At 34.5% G+C, this 26,665-nt stretch overlaps 1 protein-coding gene across 5 annotated transcripts in view; it reads left to right on the top strand.

The window, feature by feature from the left end:
- Positions 1 to 26,665, top strand: part of LOC111055318 (protein croquemort) — a 58,180-nt gene extending 31,515 nt beyond the window's left edge. For 2 of the 5 annotated variants that reach the window (XM_039427811.1, XM_039427815.1), the window contains exons 4-10: positions 1,649 to 1,790; positions 2,807 to 3,022; positions 4,064 to 4,272; positions 5,659 to 5,956; positions 7,784 to 7,857; positions 12,199 to 12,413; positions 25,933 to 26,665. In XM_039427811.1, coding sequence (XP_039283745.1) covers positions 1,649 to 1,790; positions 2,807 to 3,022; positions 4,064 to 4,272; positions 5,659 to 5,956; positions 7,784 to 7,857; positions 12,199 to 12,413; positions 25,933 to 25,964 — 1,186 coding nt within the window. In that variant the 3' untranslated portion in view covers positions 25,965 to 26,665. Of the gene's footprint in view, positions 1 to 1,648; positions 1,791 to 2,806; positions 3,023 to 4,063; positions 4,273 to 5,658; positions 5,957 to 7,783; positions 7,858 to 10,439; positions 10,514 to 12,198; positions 12,414 to 25,932 lie in introns of all 5 variants that reach the window. The other 3 variants (XM_039427813.1, XM_039427816.1, XM_039427812.1) reach the window with 2 other exon arrangements.

Below are 26,665 nucleotides of genomic sequence, written 5' to 3'. Positions count from 1 at the left end.
CAGATGACGTCATCTGCCTGTAGGTTTTTCGTCTCTGCAACGGAAAAACCTGTTTGTTGGCGCGCTGTCACCTATCGGCAGAGCAATAGCTAACAAAACGTCTCTGCAACGAAATTGGCCTGTTAAATAGTTAAGTCCGCGCTGTTAACTATGGGCGACGTTATCTGTCGACTCTGCAACCGGGCACTAGGGAATCACTTGGAGAAAGCTCGGTTTAGTTGGGCGTTTATAGTTACGTAAAATTTGAATCACAAATTGAATAAATATAAATTTGTTTTAATTGTTAGATAAGAACAATTGATTAATAGCAATAAAAATAAGCCTATATCCATCCTCGGCAAATTCAGAATCTTTATGTAAAATTGCAAGTTAATCAGTTCATTAGTTCACGAGTGATAATGTGTCATTCGTGTATCTCCTATCCCGTACATGAATAAGCCAATTCCTTCGTTTATTAATAAGATCAAATTCAAATATTTCTTATTCCTTCAAGTATTTACAGTGAAACATGAAGAAAAAACTCAATATTACGGAATTCCTCCACAAAGACTAAACAAAGTCTGCTTGTGGAGGAGAGTTCCATAGACAACACAAGCAATCACAAAATTAAATAATTATAATAATGGATTCAATAAAAATTCAAATAATAGTAAAATAAGATATAAAAAATAATACTTAATTAAGAAATAAAAGATAGAAAATAATATCAACTAATATTAGGATTGATTTTATTTCTTAAGCAGGCCAAGAAATCCCAGGGAATGAATAAGGGCTATGAGTTCGCGTCCTGCAATGCTGTATTTATTTTATAATGTAATGAATTGATAGAGAGGAAAAAATAATCAATATGATTATAAAAAAATAACTATTATAAATTATTACTAAACTATTGATACAAAATACACTATTCGATACAAAACGATGACCATAATTTGAATGAAATTAAAATCATTGATCAATTGACTTCATCTCGGCTTTCTTTCTACTTCCCTTTCTTGAAGATTCATTACTTGATATTCCCAACTCGAATCTACTACGTACAGACCTCAGTGCTCGTGTAGGCCCATTCCATAATGTATATAAAACCCAATTTGAGTACTTTATTATTTCTATTTTATATTATTTATTTATCATTGTATAATTTAACTTACCGTGGAATAGAGAAGATTTTTTATTTGATTTGATTTTCTTGTTATCGAAGAATATATTGTTCGATTGCTCGCTATTTATAAAAGCATTTGTGGTGGTGAATGTAAGTTTGATTATATAGCTGGATGGGAAGAAGTAGCAACCCTGACCCTAAGCTACTCCTAAGGTTTTCCCAGAAAAAAGAAAGCGATTTATCCTACTCTACGATTACTCCACATCAAATAATTAAAATATCTGTATCTAGTTGAACAGTATTTTGTGTTCACTTGAAAAAAATTCTCATTCACAGGTTTTCTTTGTGTGAGTTCTTCAGACTGTTTATATAATAAACTTATCTGTCATCTCAAACCAATGCTTCAACTTTTAAGGACTCTATACAGCTTATAATTACATAACTTGCATTCTAGTGTTTCTCACTTAACAGTTTTCGGTTTTCTATGATGAAATGATTATATATTTTTCAAGCTTCTATGTTTATTCTAATTGTTTTTTTTTCTAGTGAGCACAGATCGAAAGTAGACATAAAATGGGAAGACGATGCGACGATGTTTTACCACAACAGACATCGATGGAATTTTCACCCTGAGCTTTCCAATGGAAATTTGACTGACAATGTAACAAACTTGAATGTTGTTCTCATGGTTAGTAGTCATTTGAAAATGTGTTTCTCTCTTTAAAAACTAGGAGGAAACTTCTCATCTGAAATTTATTCTTGGAGCGTTTATAAGGGGTTTTAAAAATTCCTAATTTCATAGAATGGGGTATTTCTCGTTTATTATTCAATCTCCTTATGCATGAATCAGGTAGAAATATGAGATATCAGACGATGTTTTTCATAATTCACATTCACTTAAATACTTACCTATATACTACTCAATTTGTGTATCTTTTGATGTACTGATATTGATTCATCTTGACTATAACTATGGAAAAGAAGAAACCGGCTGCATCCCTAAACATCTTCATTTCCGAAAAATTTACCCACTAAACTTCCTATAGTGAGGTCCACGTTATAATGGTAGTGGAGAAAGATAGAAGAACAACGTTGCCGATCCTCTGTCTTGCCAATGCCTTCTATAGACGGTAGCTTATACAGGTTTATTGATGTAATATTAACTGTTTAAAATAATCAATCATATTTTATTGAGCATGAAATTATATTTTTCAATTATTTCATAATGAAGTTTCATGATTAAAATGAAATATTTTGTTAATTTATTATCAATTCTACATTGTCAAAAGACGATCTGACAACAGAGTAAAGCTAGAAAGAGCGCTATCTGCTTTGTTGAATGATAGACAAGTGTAGCTATACCATTGCTCATCAAACACTGCCATTATAACGTGGACCACGCTATAGAGTAAGGTTATGTGTAAAGATTTTTTCAGATCAACGATTTTCACTTTCAGAGATAAATAAACTAGAAGAAACATTTTCTATTAAATTTAGAATGCATTCAGCATTCATTGAGGTTTGTAGTTGCCCTCCCAGGTTTGACTATTGTTTATTATTAAATTTGATGAAATGCAGTATTATGGATGAATAGGATTGAATCCAGTTGAATCAAACCTCAGTTCCAGTTTGAAAGAAATGTTATAATTATTTCATGTGGATTTGATTGAAAAGTCAGTTAATTGAAATTATTATTTTTTCCAGACTATAGGCAAAATGTGCTCGAAACTTTCACTGATAGAAAAGACAATCGTAAATGCAATTCTCAAAATCGAAGACAGCATTGTGATAAAAAAAAGCGTTGATGAGCTGCTATTTACTGGCTTCGACGACAACGTTTTGAAAATAATGAACACCCTCAGCAAACGCTTCCCAAAGCTTTTCCCGGCTTCTCCCGACAAATTCGGATGGTTCTACAAGGTAAGAGCTTCTGCAACTTGTTCTACGTAGTTAATTGATTGCAAATCTAATATCTAAATTAGTGTTAGTGATCAATTAGTGTATCAATTAACATTCTATTATTTCGTGGTTAAGTGGTAGAGTGGACATTACTGGCCGAACTTCGCCACGTCTACAAATGAAAAAGTAAAAAGTCATCCTATTCTATTTAACCAGGAATCTATCACGGTGCTTTCAGCGAGCTATATTTTCAATGTTCAAAATCGATACTATCAATATTTTAATATTAAAGTGATTCAATGGTTCATTCAGCGTCTTCACAGTGAATTGCTTTGTTCAGTAATGCATGTTTAATATTGATGAATATTATGAACGTTGCTGTTTATAAATTGCAGCTGCACCCTACACAATGGCGGAGTGTTTGCGGTTGTTTCATGAGTGATTTGTCGTTGGAGTTCATGAACTTGATCTCCTGTTCTATCATATAGAGACTCTATTTTACAACTTTTGACGCTTTATCATGTAGTGTTTTTATGACACAATAAATTATTTTCAAGATTTATTTATCTAGTCATGTACAATTATTACACTTATATGAAAAGGCACAATAGGCTTATGCCCTAAACTGTCTCTTTTCAAATTTATACCAAAGTCCAAATCAAAATCTAGGTCAAGCTAAGCTACTATCACATATTAAAATATCAATTTACACTTCAAAAATCAAACAAATCTTCAATTAAAAATAGATTTCATAGATAATTAAATTTCACGGAATTAAAAACAATTATTTAAAAAATCTTAATTTTGGATAGAACTGGAAAATCACGAACCGAAAACTTTACGCATCATTTAGAGTAAATAATTAATATTCTTATTAAACTAATACTTAATTTAGATTCCAATAATCAATGTTAGGGCGTAAACTTCATAATACAAAAGAATCCAAAAATTGGTTATTCTAGTTTATTTTTTGGTCTCACTGGTTGTAATTAGTTTTCCAAAAATCGTTTGATATAATAAAGAAAATTCAATAAAGTTTCGATGTTGTATTTTATTTTGCAGAGAAACATGTCGACCACAGCTGATGGACTATTTCAAATGCATACTGGAGTGGATAACTTGTCGGAGCTTGGAAATGTAGTCACTTGGAATGGGCACAGCAAACTGAACTTCTACAAAGGACATTGTCAAGAAATAAAAGGTTCCCTTGGAGAACTGTGGGCTCCACCCTCTGAAGATCATATCACTCTTTTCGCTACCGATATTTGCAGGTAAAATAAATGATTGGAAAAATCATGATAAACATTGGAAAAATCATGATTTATCAACTCAAGGAACATTTCCTACTCAAAACCGCCTGTGCAAGAACGCTTGGAAAAAAACGTTTTTCATGTGGCTTAGCTCTTAAGCTGTTCTTACTGTTTAATCTTACACTGAAGAGGTTATAGATATCAATTAGCCCGCTGGATTTGTTTTTGTCGATGATACTTTTCGAATACGTCAAGAATACTTTCCCATACTCAATGGAAGAATTCCTTTCTTTTTCCAATAAGGCAGAAGACTAATAATTGTGACTTCATGTTCATAATTTTTTTACCTTCAATTTCTAAACTAAAATAAAAACAATCAAATGTTTGATATGTTGCAGTGTAAATTGTTCTTGTCTCTTATAACCTGTCTTACAGATGTTTATGCTGAACAAAGTCAATGATCTGGGTGAAAATTTTGAGGAAGTATAACAATAAATATTTGTAATACAGTATAGGCGGATTATCCGGACTAATTGTTGCGTGACAGTGTCTGGATAACTTGAAATCCAGATATAATCGATTTTAATTCAATTCTACTCTGACGTAAAAACGTAGACGTTGTTGAAACTTTACTTTTAGGCCTACAAAGCAAGTAGGCCTATAGCAAGTACTATGTTAATGTATGTAATATGAACTTTTTAGGCCTATAGTTATCTTTCATTCACATTCCAATTGAAATACACATCATGTTGTGTAATTCAATTTTATTACCGATTATCCAGCAGATGACAGGATAACCAATGTCCGGATAATCGATGCTTTACTGTATTTCCATGGTTCTAATTCAAATTCAAATTTTATCTATTCAAAATCACAATATTTACAATTAGAATCAATAAGAAAAACACAAACACAGCTCAGTAGGATAAAAAAAGAATTAATAAAATAAATACTAGTATGTTTTATACAATACTCCACGTTTGCAAGAAGGAATGAATATTACTTAAATTAATTATGAATTTATGGATAAATTGAGAAAGAAAAAGAAGAGAGAAAGTAAAGGCTAGCAACCATTCACTCTCACATTCATTCACCTTGCACACTTTCCAATAACAGCTTATCTTCCTAATTGCAAGCCACCAAAATTACATTTGAACTACGAAATTACATTGAATAAGGACTATAAATGGTCAGTCATAAGACCTCTGAGCCATCTAAGAATTCTTTTTTTAAAAACAAGTTGATTCTGAATCCTCTTGATTTCTTGGCTATATATTTATATAAGCGTATAAGTAGTGATTCTGTGAACAGCAGACCTCGTGCAGCTGTTTTAAACAGGCAAGTTAGAACTAAATGAATATTGTTTATATTTTCATGGTTGTATATTTGTATGACTGTTGGTTGCAGCGCAATCAACATGCAATACTCGTCGGAGGTCCGCATGCACAACCTGACCGGGAAGTCGTTTGTGGGCGGAGAGGACGTGTTCGACAACGGCACGCGACACGCGTCGTCGGCCTGCTACTGCATGAATGCGAACACGTGTCCGCGGTCTGGAGTGCGGGACGTGTCCGGCTGTCGGGACGGTGCGCCCGTCTTCATTTCGTTCCCGCACTTCTACCTGGCCGATCCCTACTATAGTTCGGCCGTCGACGGTCTCGCTCCAAACGCTGACAACCATTCGTTTGCGATCACGCTTGAAAAGGTGGGTTTAGTTGTTTGTTTCATCAAAAACATTTCTTGGCAGCTTGGTAGTAGCTTATATGAGGCCACAAACTCACAATAAGGAGGCCACTAATCAAAAATAAGGATGATTGATTATATATGTCTTTATTAAGGACGGATTTAGGATTCCAGGTTCTCTCAGCCAAACAACCCTAGCGCCGCAGTGCAGGATGGTTTCTTACAGCTTGGCGTTGTTTTCATTTGAGATGGATGTCTGGCTTGGAAGTGTTTCGGCCGCATTGCAGGATGACTGTTAATGGTTGCCGGAAGATCAACAGCTGGATTTTTTTCGTTATTTTTCGTGATAGAGAAATTCTGATTGCAGATTCGTTCTCAGAGACCCCAAGTTTAGCCTAAAGGCTCAGAATGTCAACAATGTTTTTAAATAATTAAAAATCATCATGAAAAGTCATTAATATGGTAGTACATCACGTTTCTGGAAACCTTTTACTGGTGACTGGAGTTTATAGGCAACACAAAAATCAAAATAATCGTGAGAAAGAAAACTGCTGATGAATGCGAATAAGACTGCCACTCCATTGTTCTATTGTCTCGGCTGCTTGGCTGAGCCTGGCTGGAGGGATCAAATAACCGACTGGTTTGATCTTTCGTCTGTCCGCTAGGCGGAACTACGCCGACCATTGCTGGGTGGAAGATGTTACTGCGGCCGCTCGCATTCCCACCAACGCTGCTATTATTTGCTGTCTCAGCGCCTAGTCCGATTCAGCCAAGCAACCAGCCTGCACTGCGGAGCTAGGTTTAGGGCCGGTTTCCAAGCTCGGGATTTAGCTAAGTTCTAGACTTTGAACAGCTGAAGTCAGCAAATTGGCTTTCCGAAACGGGGCGTAGTCGTAGTTTTTATAACATTTATTTACCCATTTCTATAATTGCAAATGTTTTTCCTTGACGAAATGAAACATTCCTAAATAATTCAAAATGGCTGGAACTTTACACTATTTTCTCTATTTTATTTTGTGTTCAATTTTCTAGTTTTTCGAAATTTAATTTCAACGTGGACTACGACTACGCCCCGTTTCGGAAAGCCAATTTTCTGACTCCAGCTGTTTAAAGTCTAGAACTTAGCTAAATCCCGTGCTCGGAAACCGGCCCTTAGACAGAGTAGTACAAACAGAACATACAAAGGACTCCACTTGAAGTCTTCGAAACTTATTACATCACACTCATTAGAAGAACAATAATTATTGAACAACTCCAGCAGCCACAACATTCTGCTATGCGGTACGGTGATCCACCTATTAATTTTGTCTTGGACGAAACATATTTGAGAGGCGAATGAAGAGTGTAGCAGAGAAAGTAGCTGAGAGTATCTAATATGTATCTAAATGTCTCAGCTTCCATCTACCTTCTAACCTACCTTTGTCGCTGCTCTATGTTCGGGTACATTTGAATATTTTTTAATACTAACAGTATTTCTAACAGTCTCTGATGCACTCTAATTTCGACTGCTCCACTGTGTTTTGACCCTTGCACTCATGCACTCATGAACGGTGCAATGCACTCAATGCGCTTTATTTCATTGCATCGCCTAAACTCCATTTAGACAAATCATCGAAATTGAATATTTTCGGAGTTTCTTTTTGATCACGTTCAAAATTTCATGATTGAAATGAAATATTGATCTTGCTGTCATGTCTGTTTTAGTTGATGTTTGTAGATTAAGCTATGCTATGACAACTTGTCAAGCTTACTTAGAAATCTTTGGTTTTGTTGGGATGGTGTAGAAAAATAATTAGATTCTCCTATTAAAAATGCATATTATTATTAAACAGATTGATTTCATTTGCAGTTCTCTGGTGTTCCTCTGATGGTGAATGCTCGCTTACAAATCAATATCCTGATGGAACCAGTGGCTGATATGAAGTGAGTATAACCGAATTTTTTTGTTAGGGAATAGTTTGATTCAGCTTTCACCAGAAAAGCTATGACTTATTATCCAGTGGCTGCTAGTGTTAAGGTTATATGATTGTACAACCCACAAACTGTTCAGATTGAGATGGATTCTGCCTTCCATCCCCCTTACCGACCCCGTCCTTTCAATATTGAAATACTATCAATTGAGGAAGATTATACAGGGTTATCATAAAAGAATGGTGCGGTTTCAAACATTGTTTAAAGAAAAACAGAATTACTTACAATTAATGTTTTTTTTAATCTTATTTGTCATGTCAAACAGTTTTTTTACATAATCAATAAATTTCAATGTGGGCGCCCTTAGTCGCTCGACAAATGTCCAACCGATATTCAACTTCTCTCCAAACATTCGCTAACATTTCTTCGGTTATGGTTGTATATTTGTATGACTGTTGGTTGCAGCGCAATCAACATGCAATACTCGTCGGAGGTCCGCATGCACAACCTGACCGGGAAGTCGTTTGTGGGCGGAGAGGACGTGTTCGACAACGGCACGCGACACGCGTCGTCGGCCTGCTACTGCATGAATGCGAACACGTGTCCGCGGTCTGGAGTGCGGGACGTGTCCGGCTGTCGGGACGGTGCGCCCGTCTTCATTTCGTTCCCGCACTTCTACCTGGCCGATCCCTACTATAGTTCGGCCGTCGACGGTCTCGCTCCAAACGCTGACAACCATTCGTTTGCGATCACGCTTGAAAAGGTGGGTTTAGTTGTTTGTTTCATCAAAAACATTTCTTGGCAGCTTGGTAGTAGCTTATATGAGGCCACAAACTCACAATAAGGAGGCCACTAATCAAAAATAAGGATGATTGATTATATATGTCTTTATTAAGGACGGATTTAGGATTCCAGGTTCTCTCAGCCAAACAACCCTTAACCTAGCGCCGCAGTGCAGGATGGTTTCTTACAGCTTGGCGTTGTTGTCATTTGAGATGGATGTCTGGCTTGGAAGTGTTTCGGCCGCATTGCAGGATGACTGTTAATGGTTGCCGGAAGATCAACAGCTGGATTTTTTTCGTTATTTTTCGTGATAGAGAAATTCTGATTGCAGATTCGTTCTCAGAGACCCCAAGTTTAGCCTAAAGGCTCAGAATGTCAACAATGTTTTTAAATAATTAAAAATCATCATGAAAAGTCATTAATATGGTAGTACATCACGTTTCTGGAAACCTTTTACTGGTGACTGGAGTTTATAGGCAACACAAAAATCAAAATAATCGTGAGAAAGAAAACTGCTGATGAATGCGAATAAGACTGCCACTCCATTGTTCTATTGTCTCGGCTGCTTGGCTGAGCCTGGCTGGAGGGATCAAATAACCGACTGGTTTGATCTTTCGTCTGTCCGCTAGGCGGAACTACGCCGACCATTGCTGGGTGGAAGATGTTACTGCGGCCGCTCGCATTCCCACCAACGCTGCTATTATTTGCTGTCTCAGCGCCTAGTCCGATTCAGCCAAGCAACCAGCCTGCACTGCGGAGCTAGGTTTAGGGCCGGTTTCCAAGCTCGGGATTTAGCTAAGTTCTAGACTTTGAACAGCTGAAGTCAGCAAATTGGCTTTCCGAAACGGGGCGTAGTCGTAGTTTTTATAACATTTATTTACCCATTTCTATAATTGCAAATGTTTTTCCTTGACGAAATGAAACATTCCTAAATAATTCAAAATGGCTGGAACTTTACACTATTTTCTCTATTTTATTTTGTGTTCAATTTTCTAGTTTTTCGAAATTTAATTTCAACGTGGACTACGACTACGCCCCGTTTCGGAAAGCCAATTTTCTGACTCCAGCTGTTTAAAGTCTAGAACTTAGCTAAATCCCGTGCTCGGAAACCGGCCCTTAGACAGAGTAGTACAAACAGAACATACAAAGGACTCCACTTGAAGTCTTCGAAACTTATTACATCACACTCATTAGAAGAACAATAATTATTAAACAACTCCAGCAGCCACAACATTCTGCTATGCGGTACGGTGATCCACCTATTAATTTTGTCTTGGACGAAACATATTTGAGAGGCGAATGAAGAGTGTAGCAGAGAAAGTAGCTGAGAGTATCTAATATGTATCTAAATGTCTCAGCTTCCATACCTTCTAACCTACCTTTGTCGCTGCTCTATGTTCGGGTACATTTGAATATTTTTTAATACTAACAGTATTTCTAACAGTCTCTGATGCACTCTAATTTCGACTGCTCCACTGTGGTTTGACCCTTGCACTCATGCACTCATGAACGGTGCAATGCACTCAATGCGCTTTATTTCATTGCATCGCCTAAACTCCATTTAGACAAATCATCGAAATTGAATATTTTCGGAGTTTCTTTTTGATCACGTTCAAAATTTCATGATTGAAATGAAATATTGATCTTGCTGTCATGTCTGTTTTAGTTGATGTTTGTAGATTAAGCTATGCTATGACAACTTGTCAAGCTTACTTAGAAATCTTTGGTTTTGTTGGGATGGTGTAGAAAAATAATTAGATTCTCCTATTAAAAATGCATATTATTATTAAACAGATTGATTTCATTTGCAGTTCTCTGGTGTTCCTCTGATGGTGAATGCTCGCTTACAAATCAATATCCTGATGGAACCAGTGGCTGATATGAAGTGAGTATAACCGAATTTTTTTGTTAGGGAATAGTTTGATTCAGCTTTCACCAGAAAAGCTATGACTTATTATCCAGTGGCTGCTAGTGTTAAGGTTATATGATTGTACAACCCACAAACTGTTCAGATTGAGATGGATTCTGCCTTCCATCCCCCTTACCGACCCCGTCCTTTCAATATTGAAATACTATCAATTGAGGAAGATTATACAGGGTTATCATAAAAGAATGGTGCGGTTTCAAACATTGTTTAAAGAAAAACAGAATTACTTACAATTAATGTTTTTTTTTAATCTTATTTGTCATGTCAAACAGTTTTTTTACATAATCAATAAATTTCAATGTGGGCGCCCTTAGTCGCTCGACAAATGTCCAAACGATATTCAACTTCTCTCCAAACATTCGCTAACATTTCTTCGGTTATGGTTGTCATTGCTGCATTAATCCTGTTTTTTAAGTGGTTCAAGTCGAGAATTTTTTGTGAATAAACAATGTTTTTGATGTAACCCCACAAGAAAAAATCACAAGGTGTCAGGTCTGGACTCCTTGGAGGCCACAGCATAGGTCCTTGTCGGCCTATCCATCGATTTCCAAATTTTCCGTTCAAAGCGTCTGTGACCAATGCACTAAAGTGTGGGGGAGCACCATCTTGTTGGAAATGAAGTTGATGAATGTTTTCGAGTTCATCTAGCTGAGGAAAGCAAATTGATTAAGCCAGCGTGTTATGTTATTTTTGTGCGGTGGATCTCTTCCAAATTCACGTCGGAATGCACGTTGAACTAAAATTACGGATTTTAATTCAGCCATCAATAAAACACACTTTGCTTTATCTTTAACCGAGAACATAGTAACTCACTAAACTCACCGCAACAACAGTACAAGAACTGATTTTGAGGTTAGAACAGCTTATAAACAAACTTTTGGGTTAGAGGCTTTCAGAGATACCAATATAACATTTTAAAATATCCCTACAATCTTCCTACGAATTACTGAAACCGCACCTTTCTTTTATGATAACCCGGTATTATACATACACCAGCCCCTGATATGAAGTAGAACTCAAAATATAAGATCATTTTGCTGATAAAAATATGGATTCCTCTTCACTGCACGTTGAAAACCCTGTCAAAGATCTACATGTCAACATTTGTTATTGTTCTGTACTATAACTGTTCCGTAGGTATTCAAGTCACGTAGCCGGGAAATGACCGTTTGCAGAGCGAGCATGATATTTCTAGTCGAGGCCTTAGCCCTTTAAGACACATTCACGGCCAAGTAACTTACAATATTTTTCGCTTCACAATCAGCAAATAATGTGTAACTGTGTAAACAACAAATTACTGAATACTTAACTTCACGTGTTTCAACCTAGCCCATATTCAAAAGATCAAATATTTTTCTTGATTGCCAATGCCAACTGTAGGTGGCGCACGACAAGAAAACTGTAAGGACCAGGGTCCCTATCGTTTTGCGCAATTAATACTCCTATTTAAAATACACGGAAACTGAAAATGATCGGAAAGTGACCACTTTCGGGACTGGTATCACGACTAACCTTGACTGTACCGGGTTCAAATTGAGGTCAGCTGTTATCTTTCCAACCCATAAAATGTCCGGGAATTTTAGGTTTTCTGTCCAGTGTAGCGAAAATATTATTGCTAAAATCGAACACATTTCTGTTTGCAGTGTGTTCAAAAACCTGCCGCAGATCTACATGCCGATGATGTGGTTCCACCAGCACGCGGAGATGACTCCCGAGTTGGCCGCCAACCTGACTCCCCTGGCCGAGTTGGGCGCAATGGGGCTGTGGGCGCTGATGGCCCTCACCGCTGTTGGCCTCTCTCTCATCATCATCGGCCTCGTACTCAACATCAGGCGCCACAAGCGAGAGGACGCACTGAGTGAGACATTATTACCGAATGACTCTTAGGAGATGGGGCTCTATTATTTCGTTATTACTTTTTAGCTGGTTATTTTTAGTTGCACGCTGTTTTGACGACATCGAAAGTATTCTATTGTATTGTGACTTTGAGACCGAAAGTACTTTATTATATTGTAACTTTCGAAATCGAAAGTTCTGTAGTCATTTGATCGTTAGAATAATTTGTTATTTGGTCAGTGTTTACAGTATAGTACGTAATACGAATTTACTACATTGAGAGTACTGTACTGTATTGTGACTTTCGACATCGGAAGTAGGTTACTGTGGTCACTTGATAGTTGGAATAGTTTGTTATTTGGACAGTGCTTCCTGTATATTAAGTAATACGAATCCCGGTATAACGATGATGAGGGACCACACGAAAAATTCTTTCTATATAATTTGTAAAACACATATTGATTTTGTGTTGTGTATGCAAATTGAAGCTCTCATGTACACGACAGTGTATATATACCTCATTGAATATTAATTTATATTTTTTAAATTATTTTTCACAAAAACTATTTTGGAAGTGGTTAATTCACTTACTTAATTCAATGTATGATTTAGTAGAAGATGCTCTTAGTCGGTCCGAGTTTCTAATCTCATTTGAAGATGAAAATTGCCCATCTAATTAAAATGCTTGATTAAATATTATATAAATGTATGAAAAGTGAATGAAATACAAAGAAATCATCACGCTTTTAAAAAGTTACCCAACTAAAATTAATTAAATCGCAATAGGCTAAGTAGTATAAAATGCTCTGGGTCTAAATCAGTATTTTCTATTCTACATCATATACTTATACTCTTTATTCATTTTGCAAAACCTGTATTTTTCTCTTTTTGATCTATATAAATTTATTCTCAATCAAGTTTAGAGATTCTCCTAAAAAATATTTAATAAGGAGGAAATAATAATTTTCGTAAATTTCTCAAGTTTACTCTCATTGACTCATATTTTCAAAGCTTTTTCTATTAATTGCATGAGTATTTCTTCTAATATTAATAATCCTTGAAATCGCTCACTAACATTATTCTACTAGCTTCTCTTGCTTTTTCTATAGCTTCTAATCATGATTTTAAGATTCAATAATAGCAGTAGTTGGGTTTTCTTTTATCTCAATTTGTAGTTATCTTTTCATATTTTATATTTTTTGCCCTGCATTGATCGTATCATTCACGTAAATTTCTTCAATTCTCCATCCGCACGGTTACCAAATGGTCTATCCTGCGAAACTGTCTACTATTTAGAGATATCAGTTCATTTTGACATGCTGTGATAAAGCAGAGGAAAATTGCATTTAAATATTATTACTTTATCACTTTCACTAACATACGTCCAATAATTTCCTCTTTACAATACTCAATCTAGTTCAATGAATTGTATTTATTATTAGAGAATAGAAATACTTCAGATGTAATAGTCGGTTAAATGAGTCATCTCAGTAATTGATTTATAATAGTCTTTAAAATTTCAAGATACTGAATTTTTATTAAGAAATACTTCATTATGTCAGACGTAAGAGTAGGTTAAATGAATTATCTCAGTAATTTATGACAAAATATAATAACATATCAAAATATAGGCTAAATCTGATGTTGGCTTGACCTCTACCTCCAAAAAATCAATTTTATCCCCTGAAAATATGGCGTGAGATTAAATTGAGCTGCTCTAAATAATATAATAAATGTCAAATGTCCTTTGACATTTGAAAAATCGTTGATCTTAGTTTATTAGCTGGCGAATGAATTCCTTAAAAAATATTTACTTTCTCATTACCATTAAAAGTTATATTACAAGACTGAATAAGTATAGTGGTGGCTCAATTATCAAAAGTAGTTATATTCTATGGAAATACTTTAAATGATTCCAATTAAATTTTCTATTCTACACAGTTGCTTATCAGATTGAAGAAAAGTGTACTCAGGTAGGTTCAGGATAGTTTTGCTACTGCAACTAAAGCTTTGCTTTTCGTTTATAACTGACAGAGATAGGTGAATTTTTCTTCTATCATCATCATTGAAGATCACCAAACTTTTCAATTAATTTAAATTAAAATCGGCTGCTTAGTAGTGCATACAGTTCCAAGTACATCGCTTTTTCAAATCCGCTTATTTTACTGCTTTGTAGAGAATTCAGGATGCAGATAATTGCTGATTGCTGTTTTTATCGCAGTTAGCTTGGATCTTCCATTGTCATCATCCCTTCCAATATTATTATCAGTAGCGCGTAAAACATGCAAACAACCATAATTTGAAAGTGACCTTAAAAGATCTGATCCACCTTCTTTATAACGTGACAGACAATAGCCTATATGATTCAATTTTATAATAAAAATGTGATTCTCATGTATAAATTAATTTCAAAGATTGTAATTATTATTATCTTCCATATCATTGTGTATAATTTAAAAACAAATATTATTAGGTCGTTTATATCGTTCATTATATAAATTATAGCTGTTGAAGTATGTAAGGTAATATGTACTGTTTTATCAATAAAGACTTTTGCCAGAAAAAAATTAAAACTTATTTTCCTTGCTCTTAAGGGAATATCTCGATTATTTTCTACTATCGTGTAGGATGAAATTTCTCAGTTCTCATCCATTCACAACTTTTTATTATTTCCTCTATCATTTTTTAATTCTTTTTATCTTTTAAATGTAACGGTATAGTTGAAAATATCCTATTTGAATTATCCTATTTACACATTTATCTGGTTAAAGATTCTCATCCATATACAATGTCAGATTCGAATTTACTAGGGTGAAATAATTATTCAATACTTGAAAACAATTGATTCTTATTCAACTCTCACTTTTGATTATTTTGATTACCATTACTAACTAGCAAGGTAAAGGGCTTTGGACAAAGGCTTGGAGTATTGTTGACATAATTTTGTGTCAAAACTATGGTTGGCTTCAACAGAAAATATTCAATCTACAAAAATGTTATATGAAGAATGAGTATTCAAAAACTTCGTGAATCTCATCACATTATAATTCAAGAATTTAATAGAAAGTGAACCATGAAGGGGTCTGACAGCTATGAAGAACATGTTGGTATTTTGTATGAGGATATGGGATTAACACAACTCAGTATTCATTTAAGCATTGGCAGCTTTAAAATAGAATGGTGAAGGTGAGGTGGTATAACATTGCGTATTATCTTTGTAGTATTAGCAATAAGCGCTATTTTCAGTGTATGGTGTTTGATTGTTGTATGGTTTAGAAGATTTGTTTATGAGAAGAATTGAAACAATGAAGGTAGAATGCTAGATTTTTATGATAACTTGAACATTTTTCGAGTTGTATTGGGTTTGATATCTAAATTGAAAGAAAAAAAGAGTAACTCATTTTTTTCTAATTGCACATAGTCCATCTATGTCCTAAAGTCTACCATCGAAATTTAATATTGCAAACGACTCAATCACCAGTCGGAAGCTTCTCAGGTAATCTATGTGACTATGCCAAATTTTCAAAAGATTCTAATTATTTAAGATTTCAACATTATGTGGTATTGGTAACGAAATATTCCAGTAGACTTGATAATTTTACTACATTTCTTTGAAAACTTATCAAACTATGGTAAATTTCATCATTATGAAATACCGTACTATACTTGAAACCTAACACAATCAAATCCACCCTTTTTCCGATATGACAAATTTTTCTTTTATTTACAATCTCAGTGAAAACATTTTAGGAAAAGCTCGTCTCTTCAATCCTGGATATTTTCATGCCATAATTGTTTCAAGATGAAATTAGAAACATGTATTTTGCAAGATCTCAGATTTCAATAATTGAAATCTTTTGTGAGAATAAATGTAAATCAATTTAGATTGATTAAACTCTAATTTTCAATAATACTTGAACACTATTATTAAAACTATGATTTCTTAGTAATTATTATAGAAAGTTACTAGTGCCCTCTTTATATTTTCTATTTTAACTCAACTACTAGCTTCGAGCACTTATGCCATTTTTGAGTGTCAAAACAAAATCGTTGACACTTGAAAATGGCATAAGTGCTCGAAACTAGTTGTGCTTATATAGAAAAATATAAAGAGGGTACTAGTAATTTTCTTAATTTTCTCTTGTAGAGGCTTTATCAGACAGGCAGGCCGGATAAGATAACCACCGTCAGTCTACTTGGATTTTTTCCTTCAATACTAAAGTAGTTGTGAATCCAGTTTCAACGAGGAAACAACTCTACGCTAATTCTTTTTAACGCCAATAATAATTGAAAATTCGAGTAGCCCTATTAAAATAATTTATTGGAATTCAAAGCAATATGATTCTTATTAATTTTATTGCGAACTATTCCTAAACCCTGCTTTTAGTACGGTACTAAGATTTCTGGTTGAGGCCTCCTTTTATGTTTGAATCCAAGTGTGACTGAGCATCACACGCACAGTGCGTTAATTGGAGAGCATCATTGGCATGGCCTGGTTAGTTGTCCCAGTGTGACACAATTATTTCGCAGTTGCTGTGTGGAGGCTAAGTAGGCCTACTTGGACCACCCTGCCATTGTCTAAGGTGGAAGGGGGTGTCTCGAAGGGTCCAAGGGCGGAAGGGGTGGCTCGCCAAGGGTCCAAGGGCCTAGGGTCACGCAAGCAAGGGTCGCAAGTACTTAGGGCTCAACTCCTTCCAGGCGCGGTACTCTTCCTTTGTTTTTGTCCTGTCACTTGGTGTCACATTTATAATTTTCATCGCGCCCTCTTCGGTGCGTTTCGCTTAGTTTCTTGGCTGAGCCCGCTTTGAACATGTTTAGGTTATTCTTATATGTCAGAAATTTCATATTCTATGCCAGAATATCCATTTCTATGTCAGAAATAGATTATAAAAACTATTTAGATGGCATAAATTTAATATTATTTCTCGCTAATCTGATGAAATATCTATTACAGAATAACATGAACGAATGAATGAATTCTATTTCAATTTTCAAAAACTTCGCATAACATCGCTATTGGAAGTGACAGGTGATAATCCATTTCCATTTTGCTTCGATTAGGCCTATACAAGAAAATATGGAGAAATTTGTAACAGCTTAGTCGGTAAGAATATATTTATTAAATAAGAAGTTATTGTACACGTAATAAGAAGTAATAGCTGTGACAACCGTTTGGCTCCTCGATTTCGGTCAATCCAATTAATAATTGTTGGTGATCGACATTGAATTAATTTTTAATGCCGTGTTTGTACTACACACGAAAAACCAACATTGAGAAGTTCTATTTTCCAAATATAGCTTATTAAAATCTTTACTTAATATACTAGTTCCATATAGATTCATTTACTTCTATATTCACAGTCGGAATCATGAAGTTATCAGTTGAGGATGATGAATTTCAAGATTTTCGTTGATATCTTGCATTATAAAACTTGATTGTTTGTTGAGTTCTTTATTCATAAATATATTCATCACATAGCTGTCTGTCATCATCCAAAATTCAATGGTTATTTTGGTTGATAAATCCAATTTTAACAATTTCAAAGAGTGTAGAAGAGATAATATTTACTTTTATTTTTAGGGTTACTTTTCATTAAAACACATTAAAAATGAACAAGTAACTTTATTTTATAATAGCAGGTAGCCCTTGCTCCGCAAGGGCCTAATTAAAAACATGATCCACTGAAGTCTTGAAGAATTTGAAATAGGCCTATAACCATCCTCGGTAAATTAAGAATCTATATGCAAATTTCAAGTTAATCAGTTGAGTAGTTGAGGCGTGATGATGCGTCAATCGTGAATTTCCTATCCCATACGTGTATAAACCAATTCTTTCCTTTTATAGATTATAGATTATAGATAATATAACTAGTTCCAAATCTTCAAGAGCCTTTTCCAGTTGTAAATCCCTACACTTGAAGATGACACTTGAAGAGTTGAAACTAGTTGTGTTATAATTGGTGAGGTCTAAGATTCGAGTCGACGGTTTGGAATTTCTCTTAATGTTTAAATGTTTGCATCTCTAACCAGAATTACTCAAACTATAGTATATCAATGTATGCACTTTACTTTCCTTGTCTAACTTGAATAATAGAGTTGAAATCTTGGGGTAGTACAAGATCCGACGATCTTGTCTAGCTATCTAAAAATAAAATTCCCCATAAATAAGAAAAGAAGAATTTTTATAAAAAAACCCTAAAATAAGGAAACAGAAGAATGTACTCTGCTCAGTTTTTTTGTTAGTAAACCTATTTTAAACAGTTACTCACTAGAATTCCAGAGAATCTCGAGTTATAGGAATGGTTAGGACCCTTCTTTCTCAATTTATCAAAGTTAACGCTCCAGCAATTGCGCGTAGGGCTTCAAAACTTTATCACGGCTGCTTAGGTAACAGAAATCGCTATGTCAATCGAACGGAGGAGAAAAGCATATTGAAAAATGAAATTTATGGAGGAAACAGCAAGAATGCAGAACAGAGAGTTGTCATTCTATTATTACAGAAGGGGCAAATGCAAAAGCCTGTGGTTGGGAGACAAATTAGTGCAGAGTACAGTATAACCATATAGTTTCTGTATTACAGAGCTATTTTTAAGACATGTGGTCGTTCTACAAATTGCTTCTCGTCGTTATGAGCGTGTTTACCCGTGTTGTGGGCTCACTCTCCTAACACAATATGTCAAACTGCTATTAATGAGCAGACTTCTATTGGCTGGAAAGTTAGGGGGACCCTGCGAAAGAGGGTTTCTATTTTATGTTGAAAACTGAATTCTGAAAAGACTCTATAAATAATAAATTCAATTTATAAGAGGAAATCATCTACCATTATTATCTCTGTATACAGACTCTGCAAATTTCGCGAAAAATGAAAATGATATTTACTAAGATAATCAATGAAATACTCGCAGCAATGAAATTAAATTAACATAGATTGATTAGATGATGATTAATTAAAATAACCTACCACTTTTATAAATAAAAATATAAATACAAGTACCCTTTTAAACTTGTTCAGTCACAACATGTTTCGGCTATATGCCATGCCATTATCAAGTGACTAAATGGCTGTGATGCCATTATCGAGTAGTGATTGAAAAATTAATAAATGACTGTAATTTTATAAATTTTTCAATCATGGCATAATATAACCGAAACATGTTGTTAATATTCAAGAGTAACCCTAAATAAAAAAAGCCAATCACTTTTTTCATAAATTCATTAATGCACAACTCTTTACCATATAAATATAGTAAAGTGATATCGAAATATTTTTTCATGGACTTCAGTGGGCATGAACCAAGAATAGTGTATAGCTATATACATACCATCCTTGGCCATGAACAGCAAAAAAGCAACTCACAAAAAAAAGTGCAGTTAGGCATCGGTTGTTTGAATAGTGGCTTATTTGGCTTACTGGTAACGTTAAACCGTTCAAGGGTAGCCTAATACTATAGAATAAGTAATATAATAAGGCTCTTATGCACAATCTCGGTTTAAACGATCAGCTGTTAGTTTAAACCCGGTATGAAACACGTTAAATTAAATGTGACCATGCAATCAGAGATTAGCGTTTAACGTGGATGGCGCGAATAGCTCTGCCCTAAGTATACGCTATTGTGAGACTCATTTCATGCTGTTAGCATTTCTAATCAGTGATACCATCAATCTAACATCAATGATAGCCTACTCATTAGACCATTACTGACATTTCAACAATACTGTTTGAAGTGAATATCACTTATAAATCTCAAGCTTTTATTGAGGTGATACACTTCAATGGGTAATTGAAATTGGTTTTAATGTGATTCAATGCTATTGTAATGAATAATTGTTGCGTAATGTTCAACAAAAATTTGGCCTGTAATTTCGGTGAGTCCAAATTGATATAATCTGCTGTTTCGGCGCACATAGGGAACTTTTGCTGAAGGTGGGGGAAAACGCCGTAAAAGTGTGAGCAGCAGACCGTAATCGAACGCCAATTCCGTGGCTGCGGGTCCAGATTCCAGTTGAAGACGGGCGTTGAAAATGAAGATTAATACCTGGTCCAAATTTGTCAGGCCAGGCCCTTGACAGCAACAAAAACATGTGTTCGGGAAGCCACACTCTGCACTAAACTATGATGCCCTTCGCCCGGCTCCCTAGGCTGGCTTCAAAGGGCTTCCCGCCGCCGCCGGCCCTACAGAGGGCAACCCGATACACGACACAAATAAAACAAACGAATTTGTGGGGAGTTGTGTGGCCGATTGACTGCAACGCCAAACCTTTCACTTCCGGCCTCTCAATTTCGTTTGCCAAGAAGGATTGATGATAGAAAGTGTCACACCATACAGAACCATCCGTCAAACAATGTATCAACATGGAGAGTACTACTGTAGAGAAAAGGTAGCATTATGCTATCTCTAATCCATCTCTATGGTAATACATTGTTTGATGAAGGTCTAAACATATAAATTGTAGTAATCTGAGTAGAATGTACCAAGTAATTTATTTATTCAAATTCCAACGGTACACACCACATTTACAAATAATAGATATTCAAAAGAACATACATGATACACTTCAATGTATAATTGAAATTGGTTACATTGTGGTGTGATGATATTGTGATAAACCATTGTTGCGTTATGTTCAGTTCAACAACAACATTGTATTAATTGAATGAACTTAAATAAATACAAAATATAGAAATAGAAAATAATTTATGTGTATCAAATAATACAAACAGCAAAACAACAAGTAGATAACAAAAACATAAGAGGAGTAGATCAAAAGCTTAACAAAATGTTACCATAAAATCTTAGTGATTTGGATGTACGGTAGCATACTTATGTATCCTCTTCAATGCAAAGATGCATTATTTATAGTAAGTGTAGGTTATTTCTACAATAATAATAATACACATTTTTGACAACATATGTTTAATGAAGTTGAAGAAAAGAAGGGCCTAATATATTTACAAAATTGGGAATGACTTTTGAGTAGATGTTGCAAGCTAATTGAAGTTGAATCTAGAACAAATTTGTACCTCATCACGACCGTACTAAATACTAGATAAATTGAAATTCGGATTAGGCTACAGTGTTGAATTAATGTCGGAATATTTCGAATAAATTTATCTCTCATCATGACCATGTCAAAAACTACAATATTTAGAAGTAGATACTTCACGGTACCATCAGATCTTCCTGTTTCCCATGCTATCTGTCAGTTGCTAGATTGGGAACCAAGCTAATTCACCCAACTTATGTAATTTATTTATTTATTCACTCCTTGTTGGAATTTCTCTCTTGTTGCTTGTTGATGTTTGTGAAAGTGAGAGAGTGGATACGAGGAATGGAATGCTTACTGACAAATAAACCTAATGAAAGAGATGAAAGAACAAGAAAGTCGGAAAAGCATAGAGGGAGGAGTGGGGAGTGGCTGATCGAATAAGTAGACGAGAAGAAGAATTTGAAGTAGACAAGCATTGTGCTGTCTTCTGAGTCTGAATTACTTTTCACGAGGACGCGCTATAGGTTTGATAGATTCACTATAAACTGTCAGCATTCCTTGATAATAACATAGATGCTTCCCATTCAATCAATGCTGACAGTTCAAACTGTATCTCACTGTATCACTCTCATGGCAGATTTTTAGTCGCCTTGTCGCTTTCAGTAGAAAAACGTTCAAGATAGACTAACAGACAGCTCTGACACATAATATCTTTTTAGTTTTTTTCGCTTAGCCCTATCTAAACTCCTAAACGATCCTCTTCAACTGTTCACAACTCCACCCCCCCCCATCCTACCTGTGTGTAGTACTATTCCCTACCCTACCTGTGTCCATGTGCATCACTAGGAAACCACTGGTTTTCTTTGTGAGCGAAATGATTTTCAAATGTCAGCCAGGGGTCTACTCCTGATACCAATTATCCAAAATCTAATTCCAAATTCAAATTCATTTATTTGCCATAAAATACATAATTTACAAATAGTTTCTTCGATATAATTGAACAAAGTAGAATACATTAATTTTCATGATTTATAAATCAGATTAGAATGAAAATAAATATGAACTTGAGAGTAGAATGATACAAACTCATAAAAATACATCTTGATAAATATAAATAAAAAGTAAACACTGTAAGGGTGGAAAAAAGAAAAGAAAAGGTCGTTCAGGTTTTTGAAAATAACGAATCAATAAATTATTTATTACGAATTAAAATTAGAATTTATTACGAAATAATAATCAGATGATAATTTAAGGGCTACTCGCTTAGCTGATCTGTGGTCGTTCAGTTTTTTATAATAAAAAACAAAAATTACTAAGTTATTTAGAATTATAGATCTGAAAAATTAAAAAATGTACAATTAACTATTATCTTACTTTACCTTAAAACAGTCCCTTGGCCTGCTCCTCAAGGTCCAGTTAAAGCACTCCCGATTTTAAATAGAAAAAATATATAAAAAAAACTCTGCTAGTTGATTGAATCAAAAACACCAGCTTTCCCTACAAGATTCAAATCCTGAAAATACAATTATGTAGGTTTAAACTGCCCGGACTGCGACAGCCTTTGATATTGAATTCTCAAGACAGAATCTTTCAGGAAACCAATGCCTTAACTCAACAACTAACTTCACAAACGGTTCAAATAATACGGGCCTCGAAAGAAAAATTCAAAATCTATTTATGTGAAAAACACATGCAGCCTTGATTCACAGACCAAAAGTCAGCTCACTCTTGTTTGTATAGCATGGAGCTAAAAACCATAATATTGCCTTCACGAAACGTGATAAAACACACGTTTCATCTTTGTACATTGGAGATCTTCTCGCTTTATCAATTACATTTAATCCGCGACCAGATTTCCAATTCACAAAATGATATTTCAAAAATTGAATAGGTTTTGATGTCATGTATGACAAAACTTAATATAAATATAGAAATAAAATGAAAACTGAAGTGTAAAATAATATAAACTCATGAAAATACATCTTCAAGTTATTAATGTCAACACAAGTAAATACTAAATAGAATAAACTTTGCTCGCTGGTGATCGTTGCGTATTGATTAGATATTTGGATTAGAATTTTCATTCGGTGAACAGAATATCTGTTTAGGTCCTACAATAGGCTACTCACATCCATTTTAACATTATTGTTAACTGGAGCATATCAATTCAGATCAGTTGAAACTACATAACAGAATAACAACTGTTGAGTTCATTTTTGCAAATGGTCTACCACTATTCGACCTGAAAACATTTTGGTCACTAAAATATTCCTCTGTGGAATTGTTAATATTCAATTGAATATGCCGATACAAGTAATGCAAGATAGCTGTAAAAAACATTTATGAAATAAAAATTGAGACTAAAATTGAATTAACAGCTGAGACTACAATACAAACGGGGAATTTAACTTGTTGATAGTTGCTGGGCTTCTGTTGATCCTCGTAAAGTGAAATAAATACAAAGCAATGACATTGCAGGGCACAAAGGATGAATGTAACTGCCACCAAGTACTGACAGGTACTGTCTTTCTAACAGCTTTAATGAGACTCGTGGTAGTGTATAGTGTGCTGTTAGATAGGAGCGATGAAAAGACCTATTGCCAGTTAGGCTGTTTGAATAATTCCAGACTAGAACACTGCAGTAGTGCCATCAATGTCAGTGTAAATAATAGGAGTATTGTTCAAACGTGTAAATTGGCTGGAACGCTTACCGATATGCCGATAACTTGTCTTGTGCCATGTGGAGAAAAGTATGTTTGAAATGTTGTTCATGCTCCACTCCATAAAATACTTCTCCTTCTTATGCATTGCTGTCTACCGTTTCTTCTTTCTCTTCTTCTTGCTCATGCTCTCTTCCTTCCTATTCTTTCCTATTTTCTTCTGGATTTTTTATCCAAATAAAATGTAAAGGTGCATAGCTATAATGCAAATCAGCAGCTATACAGTATACCTGTATAACTGTATTTGTACAGAAATAGTAAGGTACATTTATATAATAAGCACAGCATCAGCTGATGAAAAGTAAAATGCGCGTGTTCGTGGCACATGAGTCTGCACGCCTCTCAAGACAAGATACTTATTGAAATTATCCGCTCCTAGATGTCTCCTAAATTGTTTCAAGATCTGTTTTATTATCTGATCATACCTAGGGTAAGCCTTACCGCACGATTTGATATAATTTCTCTGTTGATCGTGCTCACATGATTTCTAGGCTTGTGCGTGAGTAATAATGGGAGAAATGACGAAGAGAGAGAGAGAGAGAGATTAACATTGACTTGTGAATAATGTATTTAAATATAGTACTCTCGAACCTTATTCTATTTTTCTACTTGAGGTTTTTATGCCGTAGCTGAATTATTGAAGTAGATAAGTTCAACTTTATGAAAATAATAACTATTCTGAATAATAAATTGGAAAATGTATTAAAGGTAGTTTATTTGAGCTTCCACAGTCACAAATCTGAAAGGCATGGAAGTTGAATATACATGCTATACTAAAGAAAATTTATTCCATCAATATAAAGTAATATTCAAATTACATCTACGCAAAGTGTCAGTATCAAGCTGAATCTAAACTTTTTTGTTGAAATGTCACTTATCCAAAATTGTTTGAAAATCATTGAAAGGCTTGAAGCCTATTAAACCTATATGGTATATATCATTGTCAAATATACAAAAACTCTTTAATAAATGAATCTCCTCAATGAAAATATTTGTTTTGCCTGTGTTTGAAATAATAATCAAAGATAGCGTTGAGAAATATGCCAGTACCGTACATTCCACCACAAAGACAAACTCAAAGTCGAATGTATACGTGACAAGTTGACAAAAACCAGACATCACGACTGAATAAAGACGTTGGACACGTGGTGATTTAAGCTTTATTTGCCTCCTAAAGTCCCAGAAACACCGAAAAGTAAATTTCGTACTCTGTAGCCAACACAGAATTATCGAATAGAATAATTAAATAATGGAAAATTATCTATTAAATGATAATATATTTTAATAAATTAATAAGCTATGACCGCAATCTATAGTTGTGACGGTTTTAAGTCGTTTGTAAGGTGTACGAAAGGTCAATCAAATTTTACAACTGCTTAGTGATGTTACTCAAAGGAAGCAATGCATCTAAGACCAATATGTGTGAGTCTGGCGACAATGCAGTGACGTAATTCTAAGATGGATAAATTCGATCAGATTATCGTGAAACTCACAAAAAGACTTGTAATTGTCACAGCTACTGATTATAGACATGGCTTATTAATGCAGCACATACCGTACTTATTTAGATAAGTTTGTTTTTCAACAAATCCTATTTCATTATTCAGTTATTTTAATCAATAACTCGATGTTGGCTACAGAATACATCTTGGAAGAGTTTAGCCTTTGAAGAGAAATTTCGCCTTTCTTTCAATCTTCCACAATATCACATAACGTTTCAATTAATATGGATATCTTATAGATATCGATATTTTTTATAGCAGAGTCTTATGTGAATTATATGAATATTCAAGTGGGAGCAACAAAATAACAATTTTTTCGTGTTTGTTACAGATACAATCGACCCTGCTCCTTGGCAGACGTGACAATGAAACGAAGACTACTGTATGCTCTAAAAAGACTGAATTAGAGTAGCCATCCAAGTTTATGGATTAGTTCCATATATTTTTTCAAATTCGTCCGATTGAGTTCAACATCTTGTGAATTGGAATGAAGTTGAAATAATAATTCTTGCCCTACAATATAATCAAAAACCTACATTTTGAGGTAAATATGCTCATAACTGTCGCAGAATTTGTTGTATGTTGTTTTGTAGTAATGTAGTAATTTGTCTGTTTGTAACATAACTTGTTGATGTCTCTGTTTCATGTTTCTAGTAGTTGCTAAAATTTGATTGAAATTTGTTACTTTTTTAATAGTTTTGTTCACTATCTAATTGTAGAAGTACGTTTGACACTTATAATTTCTGTATTCTGACTTTTTTTTGGAAACATAACTTTTTTCTATGTAAAGTAGTAGTTCCAGTATTTCCAAGTATCTACTTAATTTCATCACAGTGTATAGTAAGTAATATCATGATAAGTACCAAAAATAAATATATATATTATAGCCTTCAATACAAATATCATATTATAATTTCTGTTGACATTGACATTGTATTTAATCAAATCAACATATTCATCTACTAACTCCATCACATTTCCAATTCACCTATTGTATTATAAACCAACTGTCTTAGTTGAAATCACAATCAATATTTTTGTAATAAATGTTTTGTTGAAGTTTT

The sequence above is a fragment of the Nilaparvata lugens genome, chromosome 5 (assembly GCF_014356525.2).
Source record: "Nilaparvata lugens isolate BPH chromosome 5, ASM1435652v1, whole genome shotgun sequence".
Classification (NCBI taxonomy): domain Eukaryota; kingdom Metazoa; phylum Arthropoda; class Insecta; order Hemiptera; family Delphacidae; genus Nilaparvata; species Nilaparvata lugens.
Note: the sequence above shows the minus strand (reverse complement) of the source record. Positions and strands in the feature narration are given on the sequence as shown.